The 21,033-nt window shown below is 34.7% G+C and overlaps 1 protein-coding gene and 1 long non-coding RNA gene across 5 annotated transcripts; both read right to left on the bottom strand.

Moving 5' to 3' along the window:
• Window positions 1-700: 700 nt before the first annotated feature.
• On the bottom strand, window positions 701-3,087 carry LOC132609812 (uncharacterized). The gene is made up of 3 exons (XR_009570944.1): window positions 2,929-3,087; window positions 997-2,074; window positions 701-902 (listed from the first exon to the last, which is right to left on the bottom strand). It is a non-coding gene; the product is annotated as an uncharacterized LOC132609812 (long non-coding RNA).
• A 7,290-nt stretch (window positions 3,088-10,377) lies between these two features.
• LOC132609811 (alcohol dehydrogenase-like 7) lies at window positions 10,378-17,855 on the bottom strand. 4 transcript variants are annotated; one of them, XR_009570943.1, is made up of 8 exons: window positions 16,752-17,855; window positions 16,554-16,668; window positions 15,190-15,265; window positions 15,027-15,102; window positions 14,812-14,876; window positions 13,448-13,548; window positions 11,886-12,644; window positions 10,378-10,847 (listed from the first exon to the last, which is right to left on the bottom strand). XR_009570943.1 is itself a non-coding variant. In XM_060323970.1 (7 exons), the coding sequence occupies exons 2-7, from the start codon at window positions 16,607-16,609 to the stop codon at window positions 10,805-10,807; spliced, it is 417 nt and encodes a 138-aa protein (XP_060179953.1). In that variant the 5' UTR covers window positions 16,610-16,668; window positions 16,752-17,051; the 3' UTR covers window positions 10,378-10,804. The 4 variants fall into 4 exon arrangements, 1 of the variants encoding a protein (XP_060179953.1); XR_009570941.1 differs by having other exon boundaries at window positions 11,886-13,548; window positions 16,752-17,052; XR_009570942.1 differs by having other exon boundaries at window positions 12,280-13,548; window positions 16,752-17,052.
• Between the last annotated feature and the right edge of the window lie 3,178 nt (window positions 17,856-21,033).

The raw sequence follows: 21,033 nt of genomic DNA, 5'->3' as shown, positions 1-21,033 counted from the left end.
AAAATAAGTAGTGCTTTAGGATTTCAAGAAGAAATTAATTTTATTCTTCCAAAATTATTTTTATTTACATAATTAAGAATCATTAAATAGTTTTTCTTTTTCTAAGCATTTAATAAGGGGTAAATTAATAAAAAAACTCTTAATTTTGTAGGAGTAATTACTTTCTTAAGAGGTATGCATAAGCTAAAAAAACTACTTATTATGAAATGAGGTGAATATATGTATTAAAAGGTTGGTCCAACTTGTTAATGATTGGCCCCATCTTGCGTTATTCCAGAAATATTCTCTTTAATACAACTTGTTTTCCCCACGTGATATTAATATCATGTTTTTTTGTTGTTTAGTACACCACCATCACAAGTTCCTCATGATAGTGATTTTAACATTATTTTTTTCAAAAAGTAAACACGCTATCGTAACGAATCTCTTCCTCATTATCATTAAAACAAAATAGAGTAATATGTAAGGACCCTTGAATCTTGCCCAGTTTCGATACAGTGTAATATAGTGGTGCTTTTTTTTCTACTAGATGGTTTTTGCCCGTGCACGCACGGGCCCGATGGTTACCTATATAAACACACATCTGATGTAAAAGTTATGGTGACATATGTGCGGGGCAATTGAAGCATATCGTTTTAAACGGTTTATATATATATGTATAAACATACACATTATTAACAGTTTGACAGAAGAAGGTATTGCACAACTGAAGCATAATGTTTATATACATTGATGATTGCATTGTCTATGCATACACACATTAGTTACATATTGATAGAAGTCGGTAGCGGCAAAAGGCAATATAGTAACACAACCGCCGACTATGCCGCTTGCAGTCATCTTGTTCTTCGCAGTTAACGTTGTAGCTGTGTGATGTGTGGTTGACAAAATACCTGGAGAGGCTATTAACTATGGCTTTCTTGTTAAAATAGAAGTGTGTAATGGAGAGAGTAGAGCGTGTAGCAGCAGTAGAGTTGAGTTAGTTGTGTGACATACCTTGTTAAAGTATTGTGCGTTGCATATATTCTTTGTTCTTCGGGAATCCAGCTTTCAAAACAGGCAGTGCAATTTTGCAAAAAGATAGCAGTTTGATGTTTAATTTGGTTCAAAAACTTCCTGGAAATACCAAATTAAGAATCTTGGATGAAGATCACACTAAAGAAACAAAAGAATGAATGTGATAATGGACAACTTTAGTATGTCAGTGGCAGAAGTGCACAAAGCGTCTCTCAAACCAATACCATAAGAGGATGAACGTGTAAATATATCACAATATAGGAATATGATAGTCAAGCAATATAGTTCCCTGACAGGGAAGTTTCATGCTTGCTTAATTCAGAGAATGTTTCATGCTTACTTAATTCAGAGAGATTTTCAGCTAATTTTAATTAATAAGACGTAGCAGTAAATTTGATATAAAGTTATTTATTGGGTTTTTTTTTTTGAATAAATTTATTGGGCTGTTGACACGTAAACTAACCTAAATAAGCCTGCCTTGAATCTCTAAATTGCCCTTGATTGTAATTTTATTGACACATAAGGCACCATGTCGATCCATTCTCCTAACCCACGCTTCTATATAGTTAAAATAAAAAACACATTTCTTGTGCAATCTCTCCAACAAACTAACAGAACAAAATTCATTGATCAAAATGTCACAAAAGAGTCGAGATAAACGACAATCAAAGAACATGAATGATGTACCCAAGTTTAAAGGATATGGAAAACTGTGAACTTACCCTGAGAGGAATATCAATGGTTGGAATCTCCTTTGGTACCCTTTGAGACAAATCTGGCTTCTCCGTTTTGCCGGATTTTGTGAATACCTCGAACGCCTTTGTGGGAAGGTGGAATGGGAGTGTGTGAGGTGAAAAGGAGTGTGGTGTTCGGGTTTTTGAACATCGGAGAGGCAGTCGGCACAGAGATGAGTTCCGTGAGAAGAAAGTGACAGCTGGAGGGTTGTTGACACGTAAACTAACCTAAATAAGCCTGCCTTGAATCTCTAAATTGCCCTTGATTGTAATTTTATTGACACATAAGGCACCATGTCGATCCATTCTGCTAACCCACGCTTCTATATAGTTAAAATAAAAAACACATTGACATTGTGTTCTTGCAAGGATTAAAACAGAAAAAATAAATTTCATTTATACAATGAAAATGGAGAGGCTAGCATGGAGATCAGATATCAAAGTAATGTATTTAATCATCATTAGATTGAGAAACACATTAGAAGGATTGTACAGATACACATTTCTACTGACCTAACTATCAAATAAAAAGAAGAAATAATCGATGATATTAATCATGTATACCTTAGTGTTCAAATAGATTGTCTAGACAAAGAAATAGAAAGAAATATTTTTGCTAATGATAATTCTTGACCAAATAACATTAGTAATTGTAGCACGACCAGAATCGTGCTCTTAAGAAATTGTTACATGAGATAGCTGTCATTCATATTATCTCACCATTCATATGGTTGTTTACTGTATTTTATCCCCTCGTCCCTCGAACAACTTGAGAGTTAAAAAAAAAATAAAGTCATCTAAACAACAATCTGTAGTCAATGCTCCATAACGGGTTAACTACTAATTGAGAAAAGATATCACATGGAAAAATATCTACTCATTCTGAAAAACTATAAGTTATATCTAATTCTTCTTGTTGACAAAAAAGTTAAAATAGTAGTAATGGTACTGTAGGATTACACATGTAAGCAAATGAAATACCATTGCCAAAGAGCAATAAGATAAAGGTAATTCTAGAAACACTAAACTGGTAACCCTTTGTCGATACCGGGACAAAACAAAAAAATGGAGTTAGCAAAACAGAATATCTTCGCGACCATGCATGATGAGAAACCTCAACTACAGAGCATGAGACAACTTAAGCTCAACATCACACAAAAAAAGATTAGAGACTTACACTGTGAATGGCCATTTTCATACAGTTGTCACTTGCCAGCCAAGTCATTTAAGCTTCTTATTTTATCCAAGTGTCACCCTGTCCATAAACATAATTTATTTGAATCAAATTTTCGGTACTTCTCAAAAGGTTGCACCAATGCAACTAGTTTCAAACATGCACAAGCAACCTGTAGAAAATCCAACGACAAAAAGAATAAGTAATATTACTTACTAAAAGTACTGAACACTAATATAAATACCCAACAAATATTGATTACCAACAAAGGAACTGTACTATTAAGCTAATGAAATTTGTCATGGAAAAGAGAAATACAAATATGAATCTTGAGTTGGCAAGCATTAAAGTTCTGAAACAAAGACTATACTTCAGTTTCATTAGCCTTATAAAATATCATTATGATGTTCCTCTAAATTGTCTTCTCTTTATCACTTAAACCATCACTAATGCGTAAAGAACCAATGTTTCTTTATGTCAATCTCAGAAGTTCTAAAATACAGAAAGCTGACTTTAAAAGATTTTCTTCTAATCTATTTCTTACTTATTTTGACTCAAAATTATAACATAGTAGTTACTATTTAGTAAATAGTGAGACAAAGAAATGTAACAACTATCGTTACAAAATACAGGATACATTTTTGGCTTAAACTGCCTTATAATGGTCGAGCAGTTGTGCCTTTCTTAATTTGAGTGTGGGCATAACTAAATCTCTTGCAATTTTAAAAGGATTTCGCTCCATAAAAATTGTGCGTCACATTTCCAAATAACAAAGCTATGCAAGTATTACTCCCATCTGTCTAAGCTAAAGCACCAAAAGCTCCTTCCATAGGCACCTCAATTTTTTGTTTTCATGATAGTCCACCAAATAAGCAATAATTCAATAAAACACCCAAAAAATCTACATAACAAACCAAATTACCCCCACTTCATAATAGTGAACTAATAAAATAAAACAACAAACCACCATCAAGAAAATTCTGAACCGCTTGAATCTAAGTAAAAGCAAAAAAACAAAAGTAACCCAGATGAAATCTAGCAAAACTGGAAGTGGGTATAGCTTAATCATTAAAAAAAAAAAAAAAAAAAAAAGAGGTAGATATAGAAAGAAATCTGAGGGAAATTAGCAGATTGGGCCCAAACGGTGCCGTCTTGACCGATAATAGCAGCAGAAGTGAGATGATTACCTTCAATCTCACAAAGCAAGTGATCATCAACATATGTTTGCCACGACATCTTTGATTCACCCAAGTTTCTTGTTCTTCAGATCTATTATCTCTATGGTTTAGTGAGAGTTTGTGTGCAGAAAATGGTCCAGTGATAGAAATGGGAGAGTAGAAATACGCAGAAACCAAAGGTAGAAAAAGAGTTTTTTCGATATATGTACGGTGTACGTATTCCTCAAAATAAAGCCACCACTACTTCATAAATTCCTCAAAACATAAATTAAATAAAACAAGAATTATACTGATCACACCGTGTAGAAACTAAATATTTCCTTTTAAATGCTCCTTTCTTCAGTCTAAGTAATTTTTTTAACCCAAATATACTCTTTAATCTGATATAGTCCTAGTGTACTTATTGATACAAACAATACTAGTTGATACAAAACTTAAAATCTCCTTGTCTGCCTTCTACATCCTCTAACCCCCTGTTTGGATGATGGTTTCCCGTGGTTCATTAATGTATGGTATTGTAAATCCGTGGTTCATCACATGGTTATATAACCATGAAAAGTCCCAATTTTTATAACCACGGATTTGATGGTTTTTCCGTGGATACGTATTTCATTTCCCATTATACCCCATCCTCCACCATCCACCCGACCACTCACCCCCACCCCACCACTCACCCTCACCCTACCACTGCCCCACCCTCCACCCCAACCCACCCACACCCTACCACCCACCCCAACCCCTGCCCTACCATCCAACCCCACCCTCACGCCACCACCACCCAATCCCACCCCCACAACCACTCACCCCCACCCTACCACCCACTACCCCATCCTTATCCCACAACTATCCACTTCACACCACCCACTACCCCTCACCACTACCAACCCTACAACCACTCACCCTCACCTTACCAGCCACTACCCCACCCTCATCCCACAACCACCCACCTCACACCACCCCCCCTCCCCCTCCATCACCCCCACTCGCTACCTACTTATTTTTCAAAGTTCCTATTTTATTCTTTACCTGAGTTTTATTAATATATATAAACTAATTTCTAATTAAGAGTTAAGGGTATTTTAGTAAACTTATAAGTTATTATACCGTACCATACAGTCAAACCAAACAATATAAATGTTATTAAACCACAACAAACGATACAGTCTATCCAAACATTGTGTTCATTAATACAACACAATACAATACAACACCATACTGTACCATACCATACTGTACATTAATGAATCACGGGAAACAACCATCCAAACAGAGGGTAAAACGTTCCTTTTCTAATCTCTGCCAAAGTGGAATAAGATCTACATAATAAATTGTAAGGGAAAGGGTCAAAAATACCCCTTACTTTCATAAAAGTGGCTACTTTTACCCTCCGTTACAAGTTGAGGCCAAATCTACCCCTTTAGTTACAAGTTGGGGCCAAATATACCCCTACAGTTAACCAAGTTTTAAAAATACCCCTCATTTCTAACATATTCCCACATAAGCAAGCCTAGTCATTGGAACTGGGTGACATAGAAGCCACATGACATTTAACTTATTCTATGAGGTGCCTATGTGGCAAATTTTAAAAACAATCTGGGAAAATTAATTTTTTTTAAAACAAATCTGGAAAAAATTGCTTTTATTAAAAATCTAAAACTTTTTTGATTTTATAAGACCCGGTTTTTAAAAATATATTCTCGAAAATTGGATTTTATGATTTTTTTTTAATCTGGAAAACTGTAAAGTAATTTTGTTTCTAAAAAAAAGTGTCCGAAAAATCTTTAAAAAAAATCATTTTCTAGATTTTTTTTAAGAAGCGGGTTTTATAAAATAAAATAAAAAATTAGTTTTTTAATAAAAGCCATTTTCCAAATTTGTTTTTAGAAAAATTAATTTTCCAGATTGTTTTAAAAGTTTGCCACGTAGGCATCACATATAATAAGTTAAATGTCATGTGACGTTCATGTAACCCAATTCCAATGACTAAGACTTGCTTATGTGGAAATATGTTATAAATGAGGGGTATTTTTTAAACTTTATTAACAGTAGGGATATATTTAGCTCCAACTTGTAACGAAGGGCAAAAGTAGCCAATTTATGAAAGTAGAGGGGTATCTTTGACCCTTTTTTCCTAAATTGTATTATAAAAATTTTCAGCACTTCAAATATCTTCAAATGTCATGTTTCAAACTTCAAACGTCATGCTAACATTGGAAGATACTCCCTTCGGCCCATAATTAGTATCACCTTAGCCAAAATAATTTGTCCCATAATAAGTATTATCTTAGGAAATCAACACATAAGTTGACTAGCTTGATATAAATTGATTGGATTTTTCCAATTCTACCCTTAGATAAAAACTGATAAGTTAAAGTAACATGCATCTAAATGGTGAATGGAAGAGCCACATAGTAAGTTGGTATTGTTGGATTCCCAATATCAAAAGGATCACTGCCTGTGCATGCTCCAATCAAGAGGAAAAAGTATTTTGTTTTTATTATACATAGGTAATTTAGTAAATTTCTTGTATTATTGATTTCTTAATATGTGTGTTTTTTACTAAGATGACACTTATTATGGGACGGAGGGAGTAGATAGATAGAGATAATCTTCTTTAGTAACCACGTAGCAGAACACAAATTTTGCCATGAGTTCATATTGAATTCACACACACACTAACTCTTACATAGAAGGTGGTGCTATATAGCGGACAAATTAGTTAACTAATTGAAATGAAAAGTCAAGATGGGAATAATATCTTATGAAGCTTTGTCATTACTAGGCATATTAAGGATAGTAATTAGAAATAATGAAAAAAAATTTGCCTGTTTTTTGTTTCTTCAAAGTTGAAGGTACAATAAGCAGGTTAGTAAATTTTTTGGTATGCCAATTCCCAATTAGGATAATGAGGTATGGTAATGTCCCACTCCTTCGTTATACTATGTCGTGTGTTATTATAATAAAATGCCAAATCTGGACCCCTTTTACCTTTTATCCCTCTTCGACTCTTTGCACCTTTAAGCATATTGATGAGCGAATAATGTGTATGTATTTTCTGTAGTAAAATTTAAGATATTGTCCTATAGAAATTGGAATTACTTAGACTATAAGTTTGTATTGTCTTATTTATTATGTGAGAGAATTAAGTAAAATTTAAGATATTGTCCTATAGAAATTGGAATTACTTAGACTATAAGTTTGTATTGTCTTATTTATTATGTGAGAGAATTAAAGTGATGAAAGGATAGTTGTTTAAAGTGTTAAAAATTCAAATAACAAATCCAGAAATTTTGGGGTTTTTTTTTTCAATAAAAAATCAAGGTTGGAAAATTTTGAATTCGCAAAACATGGTAGAAAATGTAAAGAAGGTAGCCAAAGGTAGGGGTGTTCATGGTTCGGTTTGGGTTGGTTATTGGTTAAAACCATAACCAAACCAATTTAGTCGGTTTTTAAATGTCTAAAACCATAACCAAACCAAGTAAAATAATAACTACCGGTTTGGTTATTGTCGATTTGGTTCGGTTTGGTTCGATTTTTTCGGTTTATGACTAGCCGTGACAATTCAAATATTCTCTTTCTACATTCTTCAAATTTCTTATGAAACTCTTTTTTCCTCATCGCCCACAAGGGTGAACTTTGCTGCATATTGAGGGAAAGACACGCTGTTGGCAAATCAGGTGGACCAAACTTGCAACGCAGTTTAGATTCAAAAGAACAAGTCAAACAGAAGTTTCAAAATACAAACAACCCTTATGCTTACGACTTATTAGAGTTGGGCTTGAATTGTTGGACATATTCTTTTAAGACATGGGCCTTAAAAATAAGTAGATCAAAATTAAATTAATAATTAAAAGGTATAAAATATCTTTAATTATTTATGAAAAGCTAATATTATACATATAAATAATTATAAATTTTATGTATATAATTATCGGTTTGGTTCGGTTATTTATTCGGTTATTTTTTACTATAACCATAACCAAACCAAATATTATCGGTTTTTCAAATTTAAAACCAAACCAAACCAAACTAAATCAAATGTCAGTTATTTTATGGTTAAATTTTCAGTTTAGTTTTGATTTTAATCAAAACTGTGAACAGCCCTAGCCAAAGGCATGTGGAATTGAAAGCAAATGTGCACCAAGGCCATATTGAATTCACAAACATACATATTACGGTAGTGCTAGAGCAGATAAAATTCAATTGAAAAGTCAAGATGTGAAACTTTCTTCAATTGAGACTTGTTATTATAAAATATGTCAAATCAAGGCCCCTTGTATCCTACACCTTTTGGATTCTTTGTTCCTTTAAGCATATCTCCAAGAGATTGTTGATGTAAAAAGAATTGGTACTAAATCTTTCTAACTTTAACAGCAACAACTCTAACAAATTATTTGTTACAAAACTCATAATAAAGATGAGAAGTGAAACTTTGGGGTATCATATATATTGTACTTAACATTTTAAGAAAGTATTGTCAATTGTGCGATTGTAGTAGCATTCCCTTTTTTTTTTTTTTTTTTTCATTTCACTTCTTCCTACCCTTATGTAATAAAGGAATTAAAAAAAAAATAAACTATATATTTAGCTAGTAATTAGTAATTACATAATAATCACAAATTCAAAAAAATCAAATTGCACGTGAATTTCTGACAGAATTTGTCCTTGCACTCATTTTTTACCACTTGTCATGCCATTGATTGTTAAATTCTCCACTTCCTTTGGTTCATATCATGTTGTGCTTTTAGTTTGAAGACACCCTTTAAACACAGACCTTTAGAAAGTAAGAGTCGTTTTCATTAAATTACTCGTAATTAAATAGTAACTATATATTTAATATAGTTTCTTGGTTATGTCAATATTTACTGTTTTAAATAAGGGTAAATTTTAAAAAAATATTAATGTCTTCGTGATTTTATCAAAAGTTATTTATTTTGAACTAAATATAAAAATTAAAAATGTCATATAATATGAATCTGAAGGAGTAAAAGGTTTGCACTCAACTTTTCTTAGGCTTTTGTTCAAGGACTGATGGCTGAAGTAGGAGGCACTTAGTTCAAAGAGTCTCGAGAAAGAGGATAAGTGGACGACTTAATTCTCCCACATCTTTATTTTTGAGAAAATAGTGTCCCGTGCATGATCTAAATTTAGTCTTGGAATAATTGGATTTAAATAAAAAATTGTTGTTGAATTTGGCTACTTTTCAAATCTAATCGATAATATTTAGTTTGATTTTGGATTTATTCAAAAAAATTGAAAAAAATAACTGAACTGAACCGACAAGTTATATACACGGTTTACCACATCATAGGTTTACACTAAACTATTATCGATTTATTATGATTAAGTAATTTAATTAAATAAAAATATAAATTAATTAATTATGATTGCGGTCAATTTTTATTGTAAAAAAATGATATTGGCAGGACAGTAGAATTACCGGATGTGAGCCGATTAGACTTGGCTATTTGGAGCCGAATTTGGGAAGGATGGCCGTTGTTACTTGTTAGGCTCCATAAAGACGACTTTAAAGAAAATAAAAAAAATTGAATCAAAATTAATATATTTTTTGTCTCAAATTATTTGTCGTGATTTTTAAAACTAGTTATCTCAAATTATTTATCATTTTATAGATTCAAGACAGAGTTAATTACATTTATCCTAGCTTGAGATATAATGACTAGTGCACAGGTGACCATTTTAATTTTCTAGAGCTGCAATGTAAGTTTCAACCAGGGTAATTAAATTATTTAAAGCTAAGTCAGTACTGAAAAAAAGGGCGGTGTCCACTATCTTCGACCAACGACATACTTGTTTTTATAAACAAACTATATAGTGATGCCCACTCTCATAAACAAACTAGATAGTGATGCCAGCGCCCCGACATTCCGATTTAAATGTACTTCACAATTTGATAATTTAGAAAGAGATAATTATGAAACTACAATAAGTTAAAAATATGATCTTATAAGAATAGAATGACAGCAAGCGCAAAACAAAAGGAAGCTTAGTAAAATTAATCAACTGATAGCAATTTAATTTTAAATGGAAGAAGCATGCCAAAATATGTCTTTCTGCTTGCTTCTTTTGCTTTAGTTGAAGAAAGATCAATACTTGTGCAAAGACCAAAAGGCACAATCAGCTCACAAGTATCTTTCAAGATATGCCCCCTATCTATTTTAGTTTTCTCAAAAATGGAGAAAGAAGATGCAACTAAGCATGTTAAACTAAAGTTTGACGGGAACACTGATAGAACTACAATTAATAAACTATGTTCAACCCAGAAAAGAAGATATAGCTACATTTGCAAAAATTATAACCAAACACAACTCCATCTTCAACTTCAAACTCAGAATGACCATTCAATAAGTAACTTCCAAGCCCATGCTGACTGCTTTACTCTTGAAACTAAAGCAAAATATTGTAAATAAAATATAATATGCTTTTTAAATCCTTTCAAAACTTTATCTTATTATATATGCAAATTAAACATGACTACATATAAATGCTTTCCCTTCACATACCCAAAGACAAAACAACCAAACGAACACACACTCCATCAGTAAATATATTGCATGGCCAGCTTAGTTCATAAACTTTGCGTATCCTCCTCCATTGTTGTGAAGATGGTCATATTAATGGCTGCAACTGTGCAAGAAGTGGGAGCAGCATGAGTAATAGTAATTGTCGTCATTTTCTGGTCAAACGCAGAATACCACCCTCTGGTCCAAGCAGAAGAGGTCACTGCAAAGTATTTCCCATTTCATGATTAACATATTTGTAACATTTTATGATTATGAAGAAGCTTGAAACAAAGGATTTCCATATTGATTTTATACATTAAGGTGATTTAGTGTTTCTGTTTATGGACCTTTTTTTAAGTAGAATAGTGGAGCTCTAACAGCAATAACAATAAAAGCAGTAAAGAAAAGGATCATCATTATATTTCTCAATTACCACTTAAACCACCAGAACAACAGAAGAACTAACAGTCTTACACATATTTTATGCAGACGATATTCCAATTTTGTATGAAGTAGAGAAAGATCAACGTTTACATCTAAAAGGAGTTCTATTAGGTTTTTGACGTTGTGCCAGGATTAGAGTGAACCTGGCTAAGTAAAGTGTCCAGAATTAATGCAGAACATTGCATCGATGATCTGGTACACATTATGAGTTGCAAGCTAGAGCAGCTTCCTACTACTTATTTAGGCCTACCTTTAGGAGCTAAAAAAGAATGACCAGAAGATGTGGTGGAAAAAAACATAACTTGTCATTTAGGGGAAGACTTATACAGGTTAACAATGTGTTAGATGGTATGCCTATTCTTAATGTTTCTAATAAAAGTGCATGCAGCAATGGCAATCCCCCCTGTGTTATAGGACAATATGGTTTGAGAGAAACAACTGCTTTGAAAAGATAAGACAACATGTATCGAGGATTAAAATGATTTTTTTAGGTGATATGTAGTTTATATGTTTCTGGCAGTTGTTGGCCAACAGTCTTGGTATCTTATAGGTAAAACTTGTGTTGTAATTCTAAATTTAGCACAAATTCAACAACAGCAGCAAATACATGGACTGAATTCCCTCCATCAGTGTAATAAAAACTTCAAATTTAGCACAAATTCTACAAAAGCAGCAACTACATGGACTGAATTCTACCCCCCCAAGCCTAATAAAGACTTCAACTTTAGCACAAATTCAGCAATAGCAACAATTATAGTAGCAATAAAGAGGGTAAAGTAGGCAACCAAATGGGTTAAGTAGGAAAAGAGCTCACCAAATCGATAACTTGACGAAAAGCCCTAATTATCCATAGACTCTAGAAATCATCAAGCTTTTGACTCCCAAAAGGGTCGATACACAGTAGCAATCCAAAATTTTGCAAAGGTCCACATTTTTATCAAAACAACATAAACCCAAGAACCAAACAGCAATCAAGAATGGCCCAAACACTCCAAGACAATCTTTTCTTTCACATCTTAAAAGATTGTGTTCATTAATACAGTATAATACAATACAACACCATACTGTACCATACCATACTGTACATTAATGAGCCACAGGAAACAACTATCCAAACAGAGGGTAAGAGTCCATCTATGCCCAAATCACCCTATGTAATTTCATTCCCAACAATTGAGAAACAATAGATATGTAGTGCGAAAATTAACCAGGTCAAATTCAGGCAATGTAGCTTCCTTTAGAAAAGGCAGCAAGTTGTGCTGCAAGCTTTCGCTGATCCCATTTGATCTATTTTTATCTCTGATTTTCAGCAAAATGACTGTAAGAAAACAAAGTGGGACGAACACAGGCAAAGTGGTAATTTATATTGTTTGTCATGGGCATTTTTACATTTTATCCATAACCACGTGCACTCTTTTTTTTTTTATCCCACTTATTGAGCACCTTTCTTGTCATCTAATTTCATCACCTTTTAGCTTCTACTACTACTGTCTCTTCCTTTCTCACTCACCTTCTTTCTATGCACAATTGTTGATTTCTATTTGCCCAAAATTGACTTGAAGCCAACATCTACCTTCAATTAATATTCAATCACCAAATCAAACACGGTAAAAATTAAAGACCAAATGTTACAGTAGAAATTAGTTTGCCATATCAACAGACTTAAAGTACGGTGAGACCTTCTATTATTGTTAGTAACAGTAGCATTAACCATGAAAATAAAGACCATGATGGCACTTGAGCACCACTATCTTCTTAGTAAATATTTAACGAAGGTTCAAGGTGTAGAATTTTGCACTTCACCTCAATGTGCTTAATTACACCTAAAGTTTATTCTGTTTCCAGTTTGACCTTGAAATACTATCAGAAGCGGTTCTCCAATTTAAGAACCATGGATTCAACCTTTAAAGTTCTTAGCCTTGAAACTATTACATTTTTATAGTTTCCTTTCTTTTCTTTTTTTCCTTTCAGTTTCTCTCTTTTTGTGCAAATCTTTGCTAATCTGAGAATTTAAGATATGCTGAAACATATATACTAAAGATTTATGCGATTAGTTTCATAGCTAGCTCATTTGGTGATAACTTTAAACTTCCATGTATAAAAGAAGACGAAGAAGAATTAACCTAAAGAGTCGCCCACCCAACAACTTAATTAAAAATAGCCGACAGATGTATAATATATGTATAATTTAAATATAATATGTGTATAATCTATGTAATAGCTAGAAAAAGCAAACAGTAAATCCGGCGGCTATTTGGGTAAAGATCCCTAAAGATAGCCTACCACCAACAGCTTAATTTAGACTAAGTATAGTGGCATCAGATTTCCATTCTCAATGCAAGAAAACAGTCTAGTAATAAGGATATGCAGGCCTACTTGCTGCATTTGCAGCAGGCAAATGCTTCCAGCACAAGTGTTGCCAGACCAACACATTCAAAGCAATAGTCAGCACCTCCATTAGTCATCTCAATTATCACCTGCTCAATAAAAAGCAAAAGAACTATTGAGAGTTTTGGCAAGGGATAAGAATCAGTCATATTTTTTGGCCCTTATTGTTAGGCATTCAACCCCACCCCACAGAGCGGTGTTGAGTGGTGTCCTCCCCTCCCTAATACCTAAACAGAGTTCCGTCTATGGAGCCTAAAGCTTAAACCATGGTAGTAAGCAGTAAGTTGGCGTAGTCTCTCGCTCAGCCTTCGCCTTCTTCAGCAGCCAAGTTGAAGCGTTCAACATCGACCTACCAACTTTTTTCTTTCAAGTTATATACACCGTCCGTGTAAGAAACTTTTGACACCGTCAGGTAAGAAACTTTTCACACCGTCAGGTCACCTTTACATGTTGTAGCAGGTATTTTGTCTTATAACCTACCAACTTTTTTCTTTCAAGTTATATACACCGTCAGTGTAAGAAACTTTTGACACCGTCAGGTAAGAAACTTTTCACACCGTCAGGTCACCTTTACATGTTGTAGCAGGTATTTTGTCTTATTTACCTACCAACTTTTTTCTTTCAAGTTATATACACCGTCAGTGTAAGAAACTTTTGACACCGTCAGGTAAGAAACTTTTCACACCGTCAGGTCACCTTTACATGTTGTAGCAGGTATTTTGTCTTATTTACCTACCAACTTTTTTCTTTCAAGTTATATACACCGTCAGTGTAAGAAACTTTTGACACCGTCAGGTAAGAAACTTTTGACACCGTCACGTAAGAAACTTTTCACACCGTCAGGTCACCTTTACATGTTGTAGCAGGTATTTTGTCTTATTTACCTGCCAACTTTTTTCTTTCAAGTTATATACACCGTCAATGTAAGAAACTTTTGACACCGTCAGGTAAGAAACTTTTGACGCCGTCAGGTCACCTTTACATGTTGTAGCAGGTATTTTGTCTTATTTTCAAGATTACAAATCTCACATTTTAAGAAGTTTTGCCTGTATATATACTTGGGTGACCTGACAGTGTAAAAAAATTCCTTACATTGAAGTACATATAATTAACAGAATAAAATTGCTAATGCTAGTTGAAGGATTACAAGTACTGAATTAAAATTTGTTGGTAAATCCCATATTGACATAAAGAATGAAGCTGCTGCTTCATGACTTATATAATACACTCATTCTGAAATTATAAACATAATGCTTTCTTTATTTCTCCTTATATGTAGAAGTTGAGCGTGAAGCTAAATCAATAGTTAACTTCTTAAATACAAAATTTCACTATTCCAATAAAAGACCTACCTGACTAACAGGTTTGTCCCCACAGCTTTTGGAATTGACAAACTCAGTAATCCCAAATTGCTTCCCTGTGTCAAATGAGAAAGGTAAAAAGGATAAAATACTTATAGAATGCACTATAGCAGAATTATTAAGGAACTAACTACTTAATGCTGAAGAAGAATATTACTTGATGTCATCCTTTAAATTGATTTTTCAAGATTCTAAAGAGTACTAACCTATTTCAAACTTGTCCGAGTTTATATCTACGCTGATAATTCTGGTGGGACCACATAGCCTTGCTCCCTCTGCAACCTAAAAAAATTCTCTAGAAGCATAAGAGCTTACAAACTACCGGCATATATAAGCAAGACAAAGCTGGAAAAGAAATTTACTGCTAACCCAATTGCACCAAAACCAAAGATCGCTACTGTTGAACCTGGTTCCACATTTGCTGTTTTCCAAGCAGCACCTACTCCTGAAGCTCAATTTAGATAAAATCAGACGAACCTGTTGTAAACTCTTTAACAAAAAGCTTTTGATCATGTATTCTTATATTACCACAGGCAGTTGCGGGGAAAATTTGAGTCACCTATCAGTTAAAAGAGGCAATCGAGTTATGATAATTTTTGCTGGAACAATCCACTGAATGCCACTAAATTTCCACTTATAAACTCACACCCGGAGTTTAGTCTAGTGGTAAGAACACAACTCATGCTATGTCATTAGGCACATGTCACGGGTTCGAATCCTATGCAGACAAACGTCTAGTGGAGAATGGTGGAGGGCCGGGTCTTTTGATAATCCTGAACTCCCTTTCCTCCTTGCTTTCTGATGAACTTACATAGATATAATAGCTATTTGTTATCAGTATGTCCTGCTATAATGTTCATAGTCAGCAGTGGAAGGGGCAGCTTTGATTGCTTAATTTGGCCTCTAATGGTTGAATGTGAAGAAGAATTGCTTTTGTTTAGCAACAATTTTATAAGGATGATGTTTCCCCGCCTATTGTATTGGCTCCACTTCGTCCTAGAAGCTAGTGCAAATTTTCATTCTGTGAGCGAAACTAAATAATTGGAAAACAAAAATGGCACATCATAATATTGACAACTCAAAAGCTAATAGAAACACAAAGAAAAAAGGACTATTTTTCTGCGGAGTGAAAGCTAGCCGACTCACTTGTCTTAATAGTGCCCCTCTTACATCAAACTTGCACTCAAGGGAGGGTTGGTAATGACTAATATCTCAACCTTGTCTCTCTGAACATGTTTTTCTATTAGCATGTTAGTGCATCTCCTTTGCTACTCAAATTTCCTGTCTTTTTTCTATGTGTCAGTTGGTGCATCTCTTTGTTACTCTTCTATCAATACGATGGCCATGGTAAAAACTCAAGTTTTCCAATGACAGACATATCATCAAACACCTTGAGCGCATAATCCAGTTCAGATTTTCCTGTTTAATTTTGCACTAATTAGTTTGTAACAAAGACAAAATTCGTCAAAAAGACATACGTAATACTCGTGCGATTTCTAGCACAAACACTAGCATGCATGTAAAATTCTGGAAATACATTATTCAAAACGAATAGGAATTAACATCTCCACTCTAAACTATGATAACAAAGAAAAGAATTGAAGTACAATTAAAAAAATTGCACAAAAGAACTCTGAACACCAGATACTGAGATACAGACCAATCAGCATAAGACTTCATAGTTTGAAAGAGTAAAACATAGAGATAAGCATTAAAGAAGGTTCAATACTCACCAAGACATCTTGAAAAGGGGTAGAGGAGAGAGCAGAGTCCAGTAGTTTCTTCTCATTGAATTCAAAAAGGAAAATCCAATCCGCAGTTTGATACCTTCAATTATTTGGTCCACATCTGAAAATTCTCAAATTTCAATTTCAAAACCCAAGATGAAAATCTCGAATTCCATAATGAAAATAGCAAGTAAGAGAAATTACCAAGATGCAACACTTGAGGACTCAAAAGTAACCATAAATGACTAAATACTAAATAGAGATGCAGATATAAAACAAAAAAGGAAGAAGAAGCACAAAAAAACACAGGGAAAGTGAGAAAGAGAAGCAATTTTCGAGTCTATCAGGAAGAAGAAGATGAAGAGTCTAGATGAGACCAAATTTATGAAATCTATTGAAGCATTAGACTCCCCAATTTGCCCTTGAAAATTTCCGAAATCCCAAAATTGCCCCTGTTCGCCCATGTTCGTACCCCAACTCCCATTTCTATAATAGTAAAAGAAAATAAGTCATGACAACACAAGTAAACAACTATAATAATCTGTCTTTCTCTCGTTACATCTTTGCCTCTCTCTCCACTGAACCCTAGCCATGGATGAACATGGCCTGAACAAGTTTCCTCCTCTGTCTCCGCCCGATGACCGTTCACGCAAAAAGCAGTGTCACTCTCTGAATCCCCGAACAATCTCCTTCCACGACTACTACTCCCACGAAATCAGAGGGTCCCTCCTACAGGGATGCTCTTGATTTTCAAAACCCTAATGATGTTAACACTACTCTTGAGGATGGGAATTATCCTTCTGCTTCGGATTATGCTATGACTGAAGTTGACTCCGATGATGAGGCAGATTATTCTGACTCAACGAATGGTGACGAAGTGAATCCAAAAGTAGTTTTCCACGATAAGAAACACTCTTTCACCATGGAAGTGGATGAGGATTTTGAAAAGAAAATTGTGGAACCTTGGCAATGGTGAAAATGCTAGGCAAGGAAATTGGCTTTTTAAATTTTGTGAAAAGGCTGGAAAATTACAGAAGCCTAAAAAGGGATGGAAAGTGATTAATCTTGAACGAAATTATTACCTAGTACAGTTTGATTCCAAAGATGACTACACGCATATTTTGTTGGATGAACCGTGGATTGTTCTAGGTCATTATTTGGTCGTTCAACCATGGAAGCCAGATTTATCGAGTTAATTCTATTGAAGCTTGGGTTCGCTTTCCAAGGCTTCCCATCCACTTATACCACAAGAAGATTTTGAGAGCGCTTGGAAATAAAATTCAATTTTTATATCGATATGATGTGAGGCATTTAGAAGCTCGATGCACAACCACTATAGATAGTTTTGTGCGAGAATGACAGCCAAATGCTACATAATCCACTATAGATGTCTTATTTTTGCTTTAGTGGCTTTATGCAATAGGTGACTAGATTTTTTGTGCTTAGTGAATTAAGTGTCAATCTAGATTTCACTTGACCAAGGGAAGATCAATCAGGAACTTATCGAAATAAGACATCAGCAGGATCAAAAGTTAGCTACACATTAATTACCAGCATATCCTATGGAAGCTCTAGAAGCAAGTTGTAATTTTCTACCTGTGTGAATATAAGCGCCGCTCATGTGCTTTGTGCTGAGTTAATGATAAGACTCAAAATATGATGGCAAAAGTAACGCATCACGAACTCTAAATGATGACCTCCACACAGGTTTGCTTTAAGTGAAGCATTTCACAAGACGTAAATGCAAATATGCAATGGCTAAATGTTGAAAAGTAAGAGCTACCTTGATTCCCTCAGATGATGCCCACTCCTTCAAGACATCTGGCCAGTGTTTTGGACGGAGCGCGGCGACAAAAGGCGACGAGGGCCTGCCTCGCCTTAAGGCTTGCCGCTCGCCTTTTTGAAGTGCGTGCCAATAAATACTAAAAAATTAAAATATTTAATTGCATATACAAAAATCAAAATCTCACTAGCAATAACATATTAGCAAATATTTCAATTCAAAAATTAAAAGTAGATAGTAGATACATATAACTTGATCTTTTGTTGAGCCTTTGGTACCATAATTCCAACCTATGTCTTTTTTGCTATTATCATTGAATTTGAACCTACTGTTTATAAAAAGAGTTAACAATTATTGAACAGAAAAAACAGGAGCAAAACAGTCACTGCCTCACTGGTGCAGTTGAGGAAAAAAAAAACAGAGGAGAAAATAGAAAAAGAAAAAAACAGAGGAGAAAGTCGCAAGTTGCGTACATAAAAAGAAGAAGAAAATAGAAGAAGGAAAAAAAATGCAGAAGATAAAAAAAACAGAAGAGCAGTCGCCGGAAACAGAGGATAAAAAAAGAAGAACTGAAGAAAAAGGAGCAAGAGAGAAGCATACCTGAAGCCTGAAGGAGAAGAGAAGAGAAGAAGCAAGTACAAACTAAAAACCCTAGCCGCTGTCATATCATTTAAGTTTCTTCAATTTCTTTTTTAAAAAACAAAAAAAAAAAAAAAAAACAAAGGCAACGCCTTCACTGCTCGCCTCGTCTCAGCTCCTTTTGGAAGTGCCATCGCCTTAACCCTAAATGGCGGCACTGCCTCGCCTCGCCACGCCTCGCGCCTTTGGCGACGAGGCGCTCGCCTTTCACAACACTGCATCTGGCTCTACACAAACTACTGCTACTAAAGAGGAATTAAAACTATCACCTGTGAATGTTGCAACAGTGAGCAAAGGACATTGTTTAATGATTCCATAAAAGAAAATTTTGTTATCTACTTACCATAGACAAAGCATTGTGCACTAAATTTGCATGTAGCATAAACGTTCTCAATTTTCTCAGGAGCTATTCACCCTCTGCCAACTTGAAGATATTCTTCTTCCTGTTTACAATGAGCATTCAGAGATCATACTACCATGGGAGACAAGCAAGGCACAGAAAGATAGATGTTCTAATATCAAAAAGGGGCAAATGAACATTGAGAACGATGTAACCACATCATTTTAAAATTTTAATTGATGGGTAGGGTTGACATAAAATCCTTCCCGACCACCTGGTGGGGTGGGAAAAAATTGTTTTGTATCTCAAATGAAAAACATCTAAGGTTGTCTCTCTTAACCATGTCAAATAGATTCTACCTGTCAATAATCTTCAAGCGGCCTCCAGGTAACCATAATCCAATATCACCAGTATGCAGCCAACCATCATCATCAATTACCTTCTTCCAGTTAATTACTACGTCAGGCAAGTTATCTTGGAGAAACTCATATCAATGACAAAAAGAAAAATGAAATATCAATGTGCAAAAAGTACGTACGTCTGCACTTCATCTTTTTAGTAGCCTTGAAAAATAATAGGACCTCTACACAAATCTCTCCACAAGGATGAGGCTGATCCTCTGATGTGTAGCTCATTTCAGGAACATCCACAAGCTTTATCTCTGAAAATAGCAGTGTCATAGACAAGTTAAACTAATTTACAGTTTATCTTTAGCAATCAAAACGAAGATGTTTATATGCCATCATTAGTTAAAACCTCACCACATGCAGGATTCAGAGAACCAACATGACCAGTTAAGTTATCACTGTCGTCCATTGAGCTTATGACTCATGAAGTCTCACTCATGCCATACCCTTCCTTTACTAGACAGCCAAAACATCTGCAAGAAGGAATTTAATCAGAGCATAGCCAACTATTGGTAGTCCTCAGCGCCAACAAGAGCCACAATATGGTGAATAAAATCTTTCAGTAATTTAGAACAGCAATAATGGTCAAATTACACTCGGAAGAACTCCATCACATCAGGGGACAACGGTGAGGCACCTGAGGTCATAAGACGTACTCAACAACCCCCCCCCCCCCCCCCCCCCTCTTTCCCCCGGTTTGTCCTTTATTTTGTTGAACACCAACCTATCCCACATTGGTGATGGCTTTCTACCTAAAAATATGAGATTTCATATAAAAGAGATATAAGAAGTCATGAATGCCACAAAAGTAAGCAAAAGTATTTACTGCTGATATGCACTTAATAATCCATGATAACATAAGATTTTGTCCAAGACAGTACCAGTTTTTTGTTTTTATCGTTCAAGACAGTACCAGTTATAAACCAACGCGTGCATAAATAGCTTTCTAGCGCGAGTACATTATATTGCCTACGGCACCCGCACCTCGCTCATTTTGGGTGGCCTACTGCTTGATAAATGGATGAGTCCAAGACCCTTTCTCTCAAGGGACTTGGAATAACTAAAAAGGGAATCCCTTCAGAGTGCTAGTATTAACTTTAATTTTCTTTTTTGCATGTGTTACTCTTTCCAGGTTGTACATACTACACTTATTAGCTGATAGATAGTAAATTCACTTTTCATCTAAAAGCTTAAGCACAAAACCTCTTTCCGGCATGCACAGCAGCACAGAATCAGAAAACTCATAATTGTAGCATGAACGGTAAATTATACTTCTATTAGGTAAACGAGTTTTAGAGTGGTAGCTCGAAAAACAAA

The sequence above is a fragment of the Lycium barbarum genome, chromosome 9 (assembly GCF_019175385.1).
Source record: "Lycium barbarum isolate Lr01 chromosome 9, ASM1917538v2, whole genome shotgun sequence".
NCBI lineage: Eukaryota > Viridiplantae > Streptophyta > Magnoliopsida > Solanales > Solanaceae > Lycium > Lycium barbarum.
Note: the sequence above shows the minus strand (reverse complement) of the source record. Positions and strands in the feature narration are given on the sequence as shown.

Coding starts and splice junctions, on each gene's coding strand:
- LOC132609811 (XM_060323970.1), bottom strand. CDS start 16,609: ATGAGAAGAAACTACTGGACTCTGCTCTCTCCTCTACCCCTTTTCAAG. Junction 15,266..16,553: donor CCCCTTTTCAAGATGTCTTG/GTGAGTATTGAA, acceptor ATTGAGCTTCAG/GAGTAGGTGCTGCTTGGAAA. Junction 14,877..15,026: donor CTCGGACAAGTTTGAAATAG/GTTAGTACTCTT, acceptor CATTTGACACAG/GGAAGCAATTTGGGATTACT.